This window comes from Periplaneta americana, chromosome 1, assembly GCF_040183065.1.
Source record: "Periplaneta americana isolate PAMFEO1 chromosome 1, P.americana_PAMFEO1_priV1, whole genome shotgun sequence".
NCBI lineage: Eukaryota > Metazoa > Arthropoda > Insecta > Blattodea > Blattidae > Periplaneta > Periplaneta americana.
The window spans coordinates 175,992,817-176,012,267 of NC_091117.1; the positions used below are offsets into that span (position 1 = coordinate 175,992,817).

Sequence of the window (19,451 nt, forward strand, 5' to 3'; positions counted from 1 at the left end):
CACAAATTTAAATCTACACTCATGATACAATCTACAGTACACTTAGCAAAAGTATTCACTAATAACATGCATTGTTCTACACTGTACGTACTTCATTAAGGACGTGTACCTCTACCTCAGGTAATCTGGACTGTGATAAATACAGCTGATCATCCGAGTACCAAGTACAGTTAATAGTCTGACTGCTGAGTATCGGGAACCATAGATGGACTCCCCATATGAAGTTTCCAAGAGCGTGGGAGCACTCCAATTACGATCTTCTAACTTGCAACATTACGTCTTAACCACAATGCTACTGCACAGCCCCAAAATGACTTGTAGATACTAAATATGAACAAAATCCGACCAACAGTTAAAGAGAAATCATTGAAGACTGACAGCATTCTCTAACACTTCTCCAATCTCAGGGAAGCTGTGAATGTGCATTTCGAATATCAATTAAATTGCAAAATCACAGTACCTTCTCTTTACGATTTCGTAATGAGAGAATAAAGAGTAAAGTTCTCCCTGTCACAGGCCTCAGAGACCCAAAGAGAAGAGGAAGGTTAAGGAAGACAATTGGCATTGGTAGAGATAAGGATATCAGTTCTATGTGCTTGCCAACTTTACACCCAGGGAAAACTTGCTGAGTCAGTCAGAGCAGCCAAAAGGATTATTAAGTCAATTGAGAAAACCACGACCCCATCGGTAATCGAATTCGTGATATTTGGCTTTGTAGTACAGTGTTTTAACCACTATGCTACAGCATGCTTCCCGTAACGAGAGAGTAAAGCGCATTAAAAAAGAACACACACATACACACACATTACGAAAGTTGTAACACATATTTTCTCATTAAATGTTTCAGGCATTTTGCAACAATGTTATTCATAATTGATTAAATAGCGATCTTACTCGTGTTAATTATGTAAGCAAGTGCGGCTTACAGTTTTGGTGCTACTTGACACCATCCTCTGAGTAGGCTCTGAGGATGGTGTCAAGTAGCACCGAAACAGCTGTAAGCCGCACATGCTTACATAATTAACAAGAGTAAGGTCGCCATTTAATCAATTATTTATATTCAAGCGTTAAAAGTAGTGTACGAAAGATTCAACACGAATGTTATTCAGTTTCATTACCATATTACAAATGATATATTACCACTTACAGTTTATGTTCTTGAACTATTATTTAAGACATTTAATATGCACCCAAATGAAAATATTAATTTTCATTTTTTGGACTGCACACAAAAGGCATTCTCCATAATCCCAAAATTAAGACATTTGACTTCATTTATAAATCGTAGTTGAAATAGATACTGCATGTAATTAATTTTGAACAAGTTTTCATAAAATAGCTGTATGTACGTACATAATAATGACTTCTAATATTTTTTTTCTGTTTATAAAAATGGGCTTTAAAAGTGAAAGGAATATTAAAATATATAAGATTTCGTTTTCGTCATTCACACATAACAAATGAGTTTGTAATAAGGGATACTAATCCTACAACAATGAGGCACTCTTTACTAAGAGTAGTGACTATATCTCACTAAGTCTAAAAGCCTTTGAATTTAGAATATTCGCAACGAAAAGTAGAAACAATTCTGGACACAATAATTAATTCTGTCCAAAATATAAGAGTCTTGGGCCATTCTGGGCACCAAATTAATTTCTTCATCTTACAAAAGAAACAAATTCACAAAGGAACCTACGAAGGGGATTTCGATTTCATCACTATTTTATACTTTTGATTTCAAATAAAGATTTACGCATTTATTTTTATAAAAATCGTTGTATTTATGTGCACCATCCCCAGATAAATTGACTCCTAAAGGAAAAACTGTGCTACAGTTACACGGACGGATGAAGGGTCAGATAGAGAGCATGTTCAAAATCACTTTTTCGATACCAGAAATGCTGGAAACGAATATTTCTGTAAAAATCTTGAAGCCAAATACTTCAGATGAAAAAAAAAAACACATACAAAAACAAACGCACATAGACACACCAAAATACACAAAAAAAAGACACGCATATGCATACAAAAACACATACACTGCACTCGTGAATGTGATAATTCTAGAAACGTACATAGATATACAGAGAACTTCAAAACGTAAATTTCCCTTGAAAACTTGTAGTAATTTATTTTTATGATTATATTTGCTACATGTAGGATAAATGTCAGCTTAATTTAACAGCAGAAAAAAATTCTCATTTGTCAATTTAATTCAAAACCTCTTATATATGCTAACAGAAATGAATTGGACAGTTCAGCAGGAGGATATTTCTTTCGCTTGGGAAAAATAAGTCTCACCTCCATCAGGTGTGTACAGGTGAACTAATATTTAATGTTCATTATTTACAATATTTTGCTTCATGTATGCTGACCAGATGTTCTAACTTTGTCAGACAAATGTTCTGGTGTCCTGAGAAAAATCTTTGGAACAAATAATTGTCCCAGTTTTTAATCTAGAAGCAAAATTCTTACAATATTTTCTCAATTACTTTCTACACATGCCCAAGCTCATTAGACAATGAATTCTCATTAAAGGCAGACAGAGTAACACCATATCGAGACAAAATCTGTACATTAGTCCATTGAGGCAGACAAATAGCTAATTCTGCAGCAGAAAGAATTTTCAGTCTAATTAACATGTACTAGTCTGATGAAAAAAGTCTGTACGACTTGATAGAGTGAAAGCTATTATCACAGTCTAGTATATACAGCCACGAAGCTTGAGTTGTGAGGGTGCTAGGAACAATAGACTGTACAGGTACTATTTTGCATTGTCTGTAATGAGGCGATTGTAGCGAACCTAGTGGTTAGCAACTATATATGGATGCATATTTACTACGTATTGAGCTTCGTGACTGTATATACTAGACTGTGCTATTATTATAATAAAAACTCAATTTAATCTATCATGCTCAGAATATTTTATTATGACCTTTCAAAAAAAAAAAAAAAAACTCCTATAACCAATTCAGTCATCTGAAAAGTATGATGATAAATCTTAGTCAAGTAGTCAAGTGTTTTTCGTGTTTGTAAGAACAATATGTGGACAGTTACCAAACACATGGACGGTTTTTTATTTCTAAAATTCGGTCACCCTGGTGTAGAACACTGCCTTTTATTTTTATTTTGTATTGCGTGAGTGATGCAGTAATATGGAATAGTCAATAGCCTATGCACTGCAGTAAACACACCCAGGGTATTATATTTTTTATTCTCTCAAGAGTACTGCATAAAAAATTAAACTTATTACATAATTTCTTAATTACTATTTTCTTTGTATGTAATGTAGGTTTTCCTTTCCATTTATTGCTGCATTAAAATTATTATCAGTATCATAATATCTAGGTACATGAATAAGTGATAAGTACTGAAGGGAAGTATTTTTCCTGGAAATCTGGTCAGTCTAGCATCATGGTTTAGATTTATTTAAGAACTAACCATCCGAAATTATTCCTCTGAATGAACAGTACAACATGCAGAAAATAAGTTGAATGGAAATGTGTCTGCAATCCTTTACTTTCAATATTTCGATACTTTTCTTTTAACATTTCCATACAATTTAACATAGTAAGTACAGTAGAACCTTGATTATCCATCACCCTATTAACCGACTGGTGGATTATCCGACTGTCTTTCTCTTGTTTTTTTTTTTTTTTTTTTTTTTTTGCAGAAAAATACGAAGTACTTATACTAGTACTTACTTACTTACTTTCTGGCTTTTAAGGAACCCGGAGGTTCATTGCCGTCCTCACATAAGCCCGCCATTGGTCCCTATCCTGAGCAAGATTAATCCATTCTCTATCATCATATCCCACATCCCTCAAATCCATTTTAATATTATCCTCCTATCTACGTCTCGGCCTCCCTAAATAAGTACGCATTTTTTCTACAGAGGGTCATTACCAGTCTTTATCATTACATAGTATGTAGTAGGAATGCTACCATTACCGAAACGCTTACTTTTAGGAGGGAGTGTTTTTCACAACTTGTAAAATAGTCACTATCTCATTTCAAAGAAATGACTCAAAGAACTTTCACACAATTGAAAATCGTGCATAATTTAATCACTCTGTGCAAAATGTCAAAAGAAAACGTATTAGCAGTTTTGGAAAGGAAAAACCATGGCTCATCTCGCATAAGAATATGAGATTAGCAGTAGAAATGTGTGCAATTTAGTAAAATGAAACAAGAATAAAGTGCTACATATTACTGTATTTCACTGTTTTTATGTTTTAATTAGTTATAACCAGCATATTATATAGTGTAGTGTGTAGTATGAAGACACCAGTAGTTGCAGTATAGTAGGAGTTTCAAATTACGAAACTGTTATGCTCTTAATCCATGAAAATATTTTATAGTATGGATTATCCGATCTTTTCGATTAACCATTCAGTCTACCCCCTTCATAACCACAGATAATAAAGGTTCTACTGTATTTAAATTATAATAGAATATATCAGAGCTATACCGATACCAGTTTTAAGCAGAAAAAATCACTGAAGTTATGTCACTGTAAACAAAACAAAACATAAAATTTAAATCTAGACTGTGCAGAACACTCCTTAAAACATCAGTTTCAAAATAATACAATGTATGCAAACACTCGAAAAATGTTGGTGAATTTTTTTTTTTTAAGGTAACACCAGCATTCTAGACCTAGACGAATGAAAATTTATAATGGGAGCACAGATATGAGTACCTATGTTAACAAACCAGCTGGATGACATAGGGAGGGGTTAATGGAACCAAGGCAATGAGGTACGAGGTTTAAGTTATTAATTGGACAGTGGGTTAAAAGGCTGAACGCTGGTTATACCTATACCTTATTTGCAAATAGATTAACTTCGCTTTATGACCCACAGTTACCTTTCCGTCAATTTGTTTTCCCACATGGAGGGAAATGCCTAATTCAACATTACGTTCCAACATTTCACTTCTCTTACAAAGCATTATGGACACATTATTAGTGAAACTCGAACGCTGATAATGTCTAAAAAGTTTGTACAGCTCACCTTTGCATGATATGGGGATCTTGCGTCCTCATCACGACGTAACAGAGAGCTGGGAGACCACCCAAGTGGATGGCTTGCCTGCGAGAAACAGAAAAGAATTGGAATGTAAATTCATAATTCAACAACTACTGCTGCTTCTATTTCATGGCCATAAAATTAAACGCCATAAAAACACTTGATCTGAATCCGTAAGTTCATATCTGAGTTCTTCTCGACCTCGTACTAAGTAGACACTTGAGTTGGCAAAATGCCACATCTCCACTAACCAACACATAGGAAAATCACATCAATTACAAAGAATTATGTCCTACTCAGACTCGAACCTACTATCGCGGTTTTCCCTTTAATATTGTTAAAGCTTCGTCATTCGGAAACTAAACAAAGTTAAGTTACATATTAACCAAGTCAATCACATGACGAAAGAACTACGCAACTCTTACAATCACTGAAATTGTATTCTCCATCTTAGGAATCGGTACTTTAAATAATTGTTCATTTCAGTAATTAATTCTTCATGCAACAATGATCCACGCACAAAAACAAAAAGCTAAATGTATAACCCTGCAATGGTCACCCACTACAGAAAAGCAGTAACATTTGTGAATAAAAAACTTGGCAGACCTAAGTCTGAATCGAAACAAGGTAAGGGAGATGTATTTTCCTTCGTGGAAAATGTTTCTTTGTATTTTTCTGCACGAAACAATATTCTTTCACAACTTCAACATTATCAGAATAATTACATTGCTAACTCTGACACTCGAAATTTGGTGAAAATTTCTCATTACAATGATTCGTCCTTCAGGTGGGGACGTTAAGCCTAGCAGCCCCCTTGGTGCTATTCGACAGGAGTAGGCTACGTACGGGCACTGGGTTTCCCTTTCTCCCTTCCTCATCTTCATCATCATCCTCAATCATTCCCTATACTATACATACATGAACACTTACACATACACTCAACCTAGTATACGACATAACTCTCCACAGATACTTATCATACATAGCATGGGCTGCCAAAGTGGTCTGCAACTTGAAAATGGGTCACAGTCCTGCCATCTATCCGGAATATGTGGAGCCAGAATCACGTAAATGAAGGGGACACACACACACACACACACACAGATATATGGTTATAATAAAGGATAAAGAATAGGATTACAAATTATGTAAGGTTTTCAAAGGCTGGTTTTTCTTCATTTTTCTCTTCCTATTCTGTACTAATATTGGACATTTATCAATTAGGTCTACATCAATTTTGTGATCATCCGTAAAATTATTGTGAATAAAATTAAATAATTAATAAACGGGAAAACTAGAAGTACTTGTTGCATTTTTTGTCATAATTCTGATACTTCAAAATATGTAAACATCCCAAATAAAAGTAACTACCAGTACCGGTAATAAGCATTTAATAAAACAAATCTTACATAGATAAAAAGAGAGCCTGCTTGACAGGGAGCTTCTATCTGAAAGTCAGATTTGCATAATATATTCGTTACTGTAGGTACGTTAACAGAAAGCCACAATTTAAGCCACACAGAATTGTGTGCACTCAAAGTTCAGTTTCTGGCGTCTTGTCAGCCCATTTGAGTTGTGTGGATATAAAGGGAAGAATTGTGATGGTGTCGTGTATAGTTCCTGGGGTAGCTCAGTCGGTAAAACATTTGTGTGCTAAGCGAAGGGTCCTGGGATCGATACCCGGCCCAGGAACAATTTTTCCCTTGAAATTATTCAAGCCTGCTTAACAGGGAGCTTCTACCTGAAAGTCAGATTTGCATAAAAAGAGAACTGTTACAAAGGGATGTACAAAAAATTCTTTCAGTGTCAGTGATGATGAAACCTTGCATTTTTGTTAAAAACTCTAGATACCGGTATATTTTATTTAAAATCATATTTCTTCTCTCCTTACTGTCACACCTTAAGACTCAAGTGTTGGTGCTAATTCTACAGATTCATGTAGTTACTTATTTATGGCATATGCACAATAGGAATTCCTGGTATCGTTTTGTGGAGATATGTTACAATACAGTAGTTTCCTGTTGCTTTTTACACGGGTGACAAGCATTTTATAAATTATTGGGAAAATGAAGAAATGATGACAGCAAAACAGAAGTATCTCGAAAAACCTGTCCAAACATCATCTTCATCACTATATAAAATTCTGTTTCAACTTGCCAGAATTTGAACATGGATCTAGGATATGAAAAAGTCTACTGTTCAGCTCACAGGCACAACAGTTATTACGATTAAAAAAAAAACAAGAAATGAAGTTGGATCAATACGAGCAGAAATCACATCTCAGTATCTCTGTAACATGCAAATGTATGATCATGAATTAAGACAGACTGATCACTGTCCTTGCACGTTGATAGAATACTTCAACTCCATTAGTTATTTTGGGAGGATCATAAATTTGCCTCACGAAAACAGCCTCAAAGACATTCAAGTCACCTGCCAAATCTTGGGTCATCACTGCAAATGTGAACAGTTTGAAGTCGCAATTTATTTGCATAGGCACCTGAAGATAAACATGGTGGAAGTAAGACTGGACACATTGCATAAGATATCAAAATTGTATCCAACAATTAATATTATTAATTGTGATTCAACATATCATTGGTTTTCAATGATAAAGAAATGACTTTAAACCTTTTTTTAGTTGGTTATTTAATGATACTGTATCAACTGCCAAGTTACTTAGCGTCTGTGGAATTGGTGATAGTGAGATAGGCCGAGATTTCACCATAGATTACCTGACATTCACCGAATGATTGGAAAAAACCTCGGAAAAATCCAACCAGGTAATTCAAGCAAGAATCTTACCCACGCCTAAATATATTTTCGTCAGTGCATTGCATTTTCAACATTCATTACTGTATACTGCATGACTTTAGTGTTTTAAGACACTGGCTTAGACGAGACAATACTTACTTTCTTGGCCAATCACAGATATTTATTTGTTGGCTTTGTCGAATAAGTTCAACATGATGAATATTTTGTTCATGTGGCATATCAGAAACTAAAATGCACCAATCTTTATGTCATTTTCGCCACCTGAAGACTTTCGAATGAGACAAACAGTTTTCTGGAACTGTGTTAGATGTCCTCTACAAATTTCAGCACTGCTGGTTGTTTCTATGTCCAGAAACTTTAAGATACCCCACTGTGCAATAGCATTGAAGACATAGATATCTCCTTTGTTCTTTTCTCTAGATAATTGTTGATATATGATATGATATGATATGATATGATATGATATGATATGATATGATATGATATGATATGATATGATATGATATGATATGTGATATGATATGTGATATGATATGTATGATGATATGATATGTGATATGATATATATGGTATATGATATGATATGATATGATATGATATGATATGATATGATATGATATTATATGATATGATATGATGATATATGATGATATACATGATATATTTACGTCACAGCACTTCTTTACATAATGGTGTACCTCACATTTCACTGTGGTGCCACCATGAACACATTATTACATTAACACATTATTAGCAGTACAAGTCTACGCAAATACTTCAATTTACACTACGTATCTTTTTATTACTCGATCTAATCTCCCCTTTCAATATTTATCCTACATTTCTTTTGTTATTCTCTATTTGTTCACTAATCCTAATATCTGTAATATTATATACTACTTTCAATCCCCCCTTCTTTTTTCTACCTAATATTTACTAAAATCTCAATTTCACTTTTTTCTATACATTACCAGTATCATATTATATTATTTACCCTATTTTTTCCATTGACCTTTTCTCTTATAATATTTCTCTTATATTCATTTCAAATGTACTTTCTTGCTGTCACTTATTCAATTTTCTTAACAATTTTTCACTATTATTATTCACTCTTCCTATTTGCGCTCATTTGCACTTTCTCACTACTCCACTTACACCAAATCTTTTCTCACTATTCTCACTTCCTATAAATATTTATATTCTTTCTCTACCCATTTGATTCTACACTTCCTATCTCCCTTATACTTCTGATCTTTCTACAGTTTCACTTTAGGTGCACATTTTGATCAATCCCCGCAGATAATTGTTGAAAGAAAGGAAAGTTGGGAAATGAAAATATAAAAGTTCGTAAATTGCATCAACCCTACCTATAATTATTATGAGTAGGGCCTAAATACAAGGCAAAAGGGAAAAAAATAAAGTTTTAGTCAAATATGAACCAGCCAAGTAATTATAATGTCTCTTATGTATAGATTAAACGCATGTACATACGATCATTACGAAAATAGTTCAAATGTGTGTAGGAAACTTCTCCTTGGAATCTGTAAGTACCTTATACATTATCTCCAATGCAGAAAATAGCCTACTAATTATTACAATGTAACAAATCTGGTTATTTAAAAGTATTGGAACCATACGAAGTTGATAACCTTGGGGGAGGGTGGACAATCTTAAATCATTTAGCAAAGAGTTATACCAACTATCAATCTGCAGACCTACTACATCAAAGTACACTAAATTTTTCATAATTTATAATTATATCTTGAACATTTTGAGGACAGATCTGTCTAGCCATTGTTTGAAGAAAAAAGCTTACATTCCAAAGCAGAAGTAGCCGAAGGCAAGCCCCAGAACCAGACCAAAGGCATGGCGTGCAGCTGGGCTGGTGGTGGAAGGGTGGAGAGTATTCCTGAATAGGGGAGCACATGCGAGGGCCAGCACTTGGCTTATGACGAAGTTCACCTGCACAAGAAAGTAAACACAGTCTTAACTTCAGCATGAACTTAAGTTAAACATTTCAGAAACTGTCATACCACCAGGAAAGTCATTTCTTCTCACGGAGGGCGTAACCTGATAGAACAATCAGTGGAATATCCATAATCTTTACGAATACAACAAAATAATGACACTGTCAGTTCTTAAAAATGACTCATTCAGAGATAGAGCAACAGGAAACTGGATGAAATACATAAAGTAAACATCAGCTTCTCTGCAATGATAATTTGTAATACAGTATGTAGAAACTTATAAAGAACCGAAAGGTCTAAATCTTTGGTAACTTTATACTTAATGTGTATTACTCCATTGCTAGAATAGGCCTACTCTTAACAATATTATAAATGTGCTGGTCTTACTCAGTATTCAGGAACAAAGTAAATAGTACTTTTGTGCTCCATGTAATTATATTAACTTGTTGGCAAACGTCATATGCCTTTTCCAGTTCCAATGATATGCCAGGAACCTAAGGATCATTTAACAGACTGTTACTTTCTAGGAATCACAGATTAGAAGATTACAGAGAATTTGTCAGTGAGTTGATTCAGAACTATAACGTGATGGGATGTCATGTATCTCTCAAATTAACTCTTTGGATTCTCATCTATTTTTTCTTTCCTCAAAACCTTCGGGTATTGAGCCACGAACAACATGGGGAGCATTTTCATCAGGATTTTTCTGAAATGGAAAGGCACTACCAGGAAAAATGGAACCCAAATATTTTGTCAGACTACTGCTGGACACTCAAAAGAGATGTTTCTCAAGTAAAGTATAGCCTAAAACCTATTTCACACACATTTTAGGTAAATAAATATGATGTTAGGTAAAATGTTACAAGGTATCAATTCCAGAAAAGTCTGAATTACATTTCATATAATTACTCAAAAACCCTGGGTGATACAAACATTTTGAAAACAGATCTGAAATCAACACGAAAAATTCTATAAGAATCACCCATTCTTTATCTTTTCAACAAAAAATATGTTTAATTTTGCTGACCAGTGATAATTTTTACTCATTCCGGCAACATTGAGGAAATTAAACACAGAATAAATATGGGAAATGCCTGTTATTATTCATTTGAGAAGCTTTTATCATCCAGTCTGCTGTCAAAAAATCTGAAAGTTAGAATTTATAAAACAGTTATATTACTGGTTGTTCTTTATGGTTGTGAAACTTGAACTCTCACTTTGAGAGAGGAACATAGGTTAAGGGTGTTTGAGAAAAAGGTGCTTAGGAAAATATTTGGGGCTAAGAGGGATGAAGTTACAGGAGAATGGAGAAAGTTACACAACACAAAACTGCACGCATTGTATTCTTCACCTGACATAATTAGGAACATTAAATCCAGACGTTTGAGATGGGCAGGGCATGTAGCATGTATGGGAGAATCCAGAAATGCATGTAGAGTGTTAGTTGGGAGGCTGGAGGGAAAAAGACCTTTAGGGAGGGCGAGACGTAGATGGGAGGATAGTATTAAAATGGATTTGAGGGAGGTGGGATATGATGGTAGAGACTGGATTAATCCTGCTCAGGATAGGGACCAATGGCGGGCTTATGTGAGGGCTGCAATGAACCTCCGGGTTCCTTAAAAGCCAGTAAGTAAGTAAGTAAGTATTCCAGCAACATTACGCGTCCATTCACCATAGAACTGTGACAACCTTGAAAATTTTCAACAAACAAGGTCACACAGCAAACACAAAGACACATCAACAGCTGTTAGTGCCTGAACTGTGAGATAATCTATCAGAGTTCAGACGTTAACGAACTACACATTACAACTAGCCTTATCATTACCAACTGTAACATGATTTAACAGCTTTGAACTGCACATTCTCAATTCCCTTATTACTAAAGAGCCATTTTTTTTTGTTTGCTCTCTCAAGCAGAATGGAGGTGGCATTACACAGCACTCCACCCACACTCGCTTTGAGACTTTAACACCATGGTGCGAGATTTTTGGATATTTACACCACGTCATAAATATAGACACATCCAGTGTTTCAGAATTACATTACTGGCTCTGTACTCCAAACCAGGAGAGTCTAGTTTTGGAGAATATGTGCAGCTCCTGGTAATTTGAATTCAGGTCTTTTCCCCTGGGGGTGATTTATATGTTGGGGTTGGAGGTGGGACTGCCAGCAAAAGAAACAATAATTCAGAGGTAGTTTATGTGAAAAGGAACACAGTAAAACGGGATAAATTGAGCTTTCATTTGTTTATATTTTTTTTAAATACCGTACTGCTAAATGTTAATATTAGGCATTAACTTAAAAATGTTAATATTTATGTAAAACATGGTGAATATGAACTATCCTTCTCTGTAAAATTGTCCCATAAAGTCAGTGTGAAGTAACCTTAGGTTGGTTTATATCTTACTGGTATTTATTTACTTACAAATGGCTTTTAAGGAACCCAGAGGTTCATTGTCACCCTCACTTAAGCTGCCATCAGTCCCTATCCTGAGTAAGATTAATCCAGTCTCTACCATCATATCCCACCTCCCTCAAATCTATTTTAATATTATCCTCCCATCTACACTTTGGCCTCCACAAAGGTCTTTTCCCCTCAGATCTTCCAACTAACACTCTATATGCATTTCTAGATTCACCCACAGGGCCGCCGAGGAGGGGGGGGGCAAAGGGGGGCAAGTGCATATGGGCCCGTAACCAGTAAGAGCCCGTCAGATTAAGTCAGTCTGATTACTTTTTATTATCACGAATAATTATTCACAGATACATACCAGTACTATAACATTTTGTAAGAACATTTGTTACATGAATCTGACATATTAACCAACAATAGTAGAATTAATACCAATTACCACTTCATTATGTAAATGTTTAACTTTTATATAATAGAATATCGGTTTCCCACATTAACAATCATCGACACGACACTTGAAGGCTCCGGGATTTGGCTGAAATTTGTTCCCGTCACTTGTACCGAACACGCTCAATTGGCTTGTCCTCTTAACTAACAACCCCTGTCAGCTCACCGCAATAGGCTAGTGGGCTTTCTCAAATCCAAGCCGAAGAATTACGTTTCCTTTTCAGTAGGGCCTACATAGTATGTTTCGTAACGAAACTTTCGTCTTTTCGTTGTTTTTATAGTAAATTTTGCTCATTAGTGTTACCAGTGGACAATGGACAAGTAGAAGCATAAGTCGGGAGCTGAAAGCGCAAGGAGAGACAGAAAAATTGGAAGATATTAAGAAAGGGAGTAGAACTTTGTTTGAAGTTGGTGTGAAATTGAGCGACCTTGGGAAACTAAAAACTAGCAGACAAATTGTGTGTTGTTCGAGAACAAGAGCCTTTCCAAAAACAGTATTATAGTATTTTCAAAACTCAAGAATGGAGAATGTGTTCCCAGGGACTGGCTAGTGTGGAGTGAAACAAATCAGAGAAAATAGTACAGTGACTGATTTGTTTTACTCCACATTAGCCAGTCTCTGGGAACACATTTTCCGTTCTTGAGTTTTGAAAATAATACTGGAAAGGCTATTGTCACTTAGAAGATTATTAGGCAGGTTTGGGGGTACTTTTTCGAACAACACATTCAGTGACACAATTTGTCTGCCACTTTTTGTTTTCCAAGGTCGCATGTTACTTGCCATGACTCAGAGTTAGGAACTGATGTGGGTAAATTTGTTTCAATTGCACATATTAACGCATCATTTTTACTATTGTTTGCTTGTTCTAATTCAATACTACGTTATCAGAATTTTTTTCTAGACATCCACAACTATCAGTATTCACTTCTAAGTATGAACTGTTTTCATTTTTGACAACCTGAACAGACGGGCTTGAGATTGGTTTATTTTCTGCACCTTCACTAGCAACGCTCAATTTCACACCAACTTCAAACAAAATGAAGGAAATAAAAATGTATTCAGAGTAACAATGTGTCAAGAAAGAGTGAGTAACCTTGGCCTCCTTAGTCTGGAGAGCGATCTTGCTAGGTCTTTAAATTTTGATGATATAATTGATGAAGTCAAGGAGAGTTGTTTGTTGATGTTAGACTGCAAGTTAGAAATTACAGGTGTTTAAGAATAGTGTTTTATGAAAACGAAACAAAACAAATGACGACAACGAAAAGACGAAAGTTTCGTCACGAAACATACTATGTAGGCCCTACCGTATTGAAAAAGAAGCGTGATGAATATAATATATTGTGCTAATGTGAAGTTTTGCTAAAAGTTTTCAATGTAACAAAAGTGTATATTTTTGGATTCGTATCTGTGTATGGGGTTATCTTTTATTTATTTTGCAAATAATTATTATGGTCAGAATAATTGGTAACTTTTCACTTTCAACTATTCTTTTTCAATGGGGCCCGAGCATAATATTGCACAGAGGCCCATAAATCCTGTCGGGGGCCCTCTTAACCCATACAGTGCTACATGCGCTGCCCATCTGAAACGACTGGATTTAATGTTCCTCATTATGTTAGGTGAAGAATACAATGCGTGCAGTTACTTATGAAACAGAAAACAAAATGTAAAAATAAAATATATCAAATAGTTACCCACTGTTACTCAGAAATTTCTGGAGTTCTCCAGAAATCAATTTTAGGTGCATTATTGTTTATAGTCTGTATTAATGATTCAGTCTTAACCAAGAATAAAATATCTCAGATGATACAAGTGTGATTATTTGAAGTGAACAATATGACCTTTCTATAAACACTTTTCATACAATGTTACAAATAATGAATTAATGGTATAACCTAATGCAAATAAACTAGTACCGGTACTTAACGTTGATAAAACCAGTGTAATCAAATTTAGTACTATATGCATAATAGTGCTCAGTTTCCCTATAATTATTAGATCAAATAATCTATTCATGCACAAAGTTTCTTCATTTGGAATTAGATAATAATCTGAACTGGAAAACATACATACATGTTTCCCCTAACGTGAGCTCTGCCTATTCTGCATTAAGATCCTTATCCTCTATTAGAGATACAAACATCCTTAAAATGGCATACCTTGCATAGGCCTACTTTCATTCTAGAACAAAATATGGATTAATATTCTGGGTTAACTCCTCTGAAGCTAAACATATTTGTTTTACAAAAGAAATGCCTAAGAATGATTACGTGTACAAAAAAGGACATTAAATTATGTAAAAAAAAATCCAGAATTTAGAAATCTCGACCTAACCTTGTAAGTAAGTTACATTTTTATCGTGTAGTGATATTAAAAAATGTGATTTATTTTATGACGTTTTATCAACTGGAATGGTTATCTAGCATCAATTGTGCTTTTTTCTATAAACAGCCCCAGGAAAAATCACTTTCTGGAAGGCCTCGTAATTGCGGTCGAGTGGCCAAAATCTGTATGAGCACTTCTTTTGACATTATTAACATGATGGAAGAAAAAAAATTAACTTTTTTATCTGCCCCCATCAGAACGTTTGCTTGTGAGAGAAATGAAGATGAAATTATCTGCAAAATGAGTCCAGGGTCCAACGCCGAAAGTTACCCAGCATTTGTTCTCTTTGGGTTGAGGAAAAACCCCAGAAAAAATCTCAACCAGCTTGTCCCAACCATGATTTGAACCCGTGCTCATGGGAAAGTTGTGAGCTAAATACAACTATAGTTAATACATATAGACGAGTCAATTATGTTCTGAAATAAGTTTTTAGAATTTTAGATGCATTTGTGTAGAGCAGAGGAAAGGGTAGGTGGTTCATAGCCATCAGTAGTCATCATCATCATCATCATCATCATCATCATCATGAATTAGAATTACAAGTAATTTTTATTGTTGTAATCAAAATGCTGTTTCTAACAAACGATAGCGAAATTTCAGCAGACAACCTCTATGCGTGACCTAACAACTTCTCGCTTCGGTTCGTGTTGTTTATTATTTTTAATTCAATTCTAATTTTATAATGTTCTATAACCTTGAGACTTGTTGTCAAGAAATGTTTTTCTGCTTCTACAAGCTTTTCTAATTTGTTTCCTTTAAATTTAATTTTACAACTGAAATCAGCAATACATTGTAGTATAATTATAACTGACATTCTCCTTTTCCTGCCGTGCGCTATTACAGAACTACAGGTTGAATAATAGATATTTATACTCGTGATCGTGATGTTTTCACTGGTTTGTGATGACTCAGCATTATGTAATACTGGGCTGGGCTCAGAGTGCATTCACTCTCTCTCGTGAATAAAGTGCTCATCATTCATAAATAATTTCTTACACTAACAGTTGATTGGCAAGTGTTAAATCTGTGCTTATGTAAATTAACCGACGTTGGGGTAGGAAAAGAAAGGCATGACGTAGAGTTTAAAAAGACCAATATCTTGTATGTCACCGCATTCTGTACCGTCACTGCTACTAATAAATAAAATATAATAAATAAATAATCTGTGGCGCTATAGCCCGTGAAGGGCCTAGACCGACCAGCCGGCTGCTGGCCTCACGCCCACATGCCGAAGCAGAGGTGGACGATCATCCAACCAGAATGGAGGTATCGTGTGGTTAGCACAATGATCCCCCAGCCGTTATAGCTGGTATTCTGCTACTAATACACATCATTTATTTACGTACAGTATATCCTATAGCAGTGGTATTCAAACTTTTTTGCTAGCGTACCCCCAAAATATACTTGTACCCTCAAACTGCACTACAATTATATAAAAAAAATTAACAAAAGACTATGATTTATGTGATACTAAAAACAAAATTATTTTTATTATTTTATTCTTCACCTGACATAATTAGGAACATTAAATCCAGACGTTTGACATGGGCAGGGCATGTAGCACGTATGGGCGAATCCAGAAATGCATATAGAGTGTTAGTTGGGAGGCCGAAGGGAAAAAGACCTTTGGGGAGGCCGAGACGTAGATGGAGGATAATATTGAAATGGATTTGAGATAGGTGGGATATGATGATAGAGACCGGATTGATCTTGCTCAGGATAGGGACCTATGGCGGGCTTATGTGAGGGCAGCAATGAACCTCCGGGTTCCTTAAAAGCCTTAATAAAAGTAAGTAAGTATTATTATTATTATTTTATTTTGAATAAATTTTATTTTATTGAGCTTCCTCCAAGTGAGAGCTGCCCACAAGACAAAGCTACGTATAAAATTGTTGTTTTTTTTAAATAAATTGTAAGTAAACAATTATAATTGAAAAAAGAAAATAATGGAGAAGGAAAAGAAAAAGAAATAAAACAATTATAGACAAATTAAAAACGAATAAACAAATCATCATTAATTCCAGAAGTAACATAAAATCTCCTAGTATTTATTTGCTATCCAGGTGATTACAGTCTTCTATTCAGCACTAGTTGCAGGACACAACTTAAGTGAGCAGATCGCCATAGGAAAGAATTCAGTCTATTTAAGTGTAGAAGTGATTTCTTAGAATTTTTATAGATGCCTTCACTGTAGACAGAGATACTTCAGTGACAAGAGTTTGTCCTAGACCAAACTGCCCACAAAAGTGCGCGAATCTTTTTGTGATGGTCCCTCTAGCCCCAATTAGTAATTCAATAACTTCGACTGACGTTAGATGATATTTTTCCTTACAGTATACAGGATTGTTTCCTATCTCTGATAACGAATTTGAATGACATCATATGCGTCAGGAGTCACATGACAGCTGAACTGTGGAGCGAGGTGACAGACAGTAGTGAGTGATCTCATAGTCAGAGTGCATGGCGACTCACAGCAGAAATTCCCAAAAAAATCTAGCCTTTTTGGGAGGGGTACTTTACCGACCCTTTCCAATGCCAAGTACAGTTAAATGAAAATAAAAGAAACCTGCAATAAATGAGGTTTCGTTATTTCCAAGAAAGGCATCTTCTGTGTAGGCAACTTAATAAGATTGGTAAAGCTCGAATGGAATTAATTTGAGTCATCTCGTGGGGTTCGGTGACTTGTGACGGGAGGTGGATTTGCTTGCTTTTTCCACTCTGGAATTAATCCCATCCGAGCTTTGCCAGTCTTATTAGGTACACACAAGTTGTCTTTCTTGGAAATAACGAAACCACGTTTTTGCAGGCTTCTATGATTTTCACGTAACTGTACTTGCCATCGGAAAAGGTTGTTATGTACCCCTCCCAAAAAGGCTCGATTTTCTTGGGCACTGCTACTGTGATACACCGTGCACTCTGATTATGAAATCTCTCACTACTGGTCTGTCACCTCTCACCGCAATTCAGCTGTCGATGTTTTTCTTAACGCACATGACGTCATTCAAATTCGTTATCAGAGATCGGAAACAACCCTGTATATATCGCATTTTTCTTGATGTACCTCAGCAGGTTGATTTCCGTATGTTTCCATCCTTACAGCTAGATCAATTATGAATCCGCTTGTTGATCTTGTCAGAATAGCGATGATGTCAATAAGCCTTGTAGACCAATTTATGGACAAACGATGATTGATGCAATAATAATAGTACCGGTAATGATGTATGTAAAATGGTATTCAAGCAGTGGCGGCTGATTGGCTGAGGCAAGTGGGGCCGGGCCTCAGTCACTTTGCTCCCTTAAACTCAACATTTTAGTGGTTTTTAGTCTTATATAGCATATTATATTAGTTATTTCAATGAAGCGTATAGAGTTATACAGGGACATCATTTTATTTTTACTTCAATTTTTATTGTACCTGAGTTTTTTAATGTACTTAACTCCCACCCCTTCTACTAATGAAGTTCAACCGTCCTCCACACAGTCATATACAGTCATAGTAACCTTACGGTCATAGTAAACAGTACGTTCCAAAAATATGTTCGCGTTTTCCAGTGACGAAAGAGCTTTCGATATTGAATCATTTTCGCACAGGTACTGTCATTCATTTGCCTACGTCGTATCCCAGTTTCCCCCACCAGCTTTTATTCGCCAGCTAGTGGCTGGGCTGTCTTAGCTTTTTTCTGAGAACATTAATTTCTGTTAGGAATTGGACGTCTACGTAATATTATACAACTGTTTAAAATAACTGAAATAAAAGGGCCTCGTTAAGTAATTAACTGTCACGTGATTTCCACCCTTTCTACGACCCTACGACATAACCACTTGGATGGACAATAGATAGTATGTCTGAGTAATTTTATCTTTTCGGATCGGGTAGAAGTGAAGATTGAATTTACAGTACGTAAGGCACTCTTTTATAGAATAGGTACAGAATTATTTCAACATGAGTTACTAGTACGAAGAATGAAACTGGTAATTGGAATTAGGTACAATAGTCTATATGCGATAATATGCACATTAGAACTGAAGCCTGTATCGAAATGAACGGCCACCATTTTCAAAAATATGTTTAAATATCCATATTATGATTATTTTTCAATTTAACTTCATTCTCTATAGTGTACGCTAATGTGCTGTAGACAGTATAATATACACTGCATAATGAATACGTCTCAATGGATAGCTCAGTTCGTGAGTAAAAACACTTATTGTTAATGTTGTACTGTATTTTGATTAAACAAAAACCTAATGAAAATTATCAGACTCAAAAGCAATATTTCCTAGTTTACGTAAATGGATGAACTACTTTTCTTCCCTCCTACACCTAGTAAAGTGCTTTGTTTGTATATTACGCCAGTATCATCGAACTCCAGTCGTGGAAGGGGGTAGCAAACGGCGTTGATCCAGAGGTATAGGCAAGTTAATATTAAAAA

General features: G+C 35.3%; 1 protein-coding gene across 1 annotated transcript in view; it reads right to left on the bottom strand.

The window, feature by feature from the left end:
* Positions 1-19,451, bottom strand: part of oys (lysophospholipid acyltransferase 6) — a 57,299-nt gene that overhangs the window by 26,241 nt on the left and 11,607 nt on the right. The window contains exons 2-3 of the mRNA XM_069832679.1: positions 9,622-9,767; positions 5,016-5,093 (exon numbers count right to left, since the gene is read on the bottom strand). Coding sequence (XP_069688780.1) covers positions 5,016-5,093; positions 9,622-9,767 — 224 coding nt within the window. The remainder of the gene's footprint in view (positions 1-5,015; positions 5,094-9,621; positions 9,768-19,451) is intronic.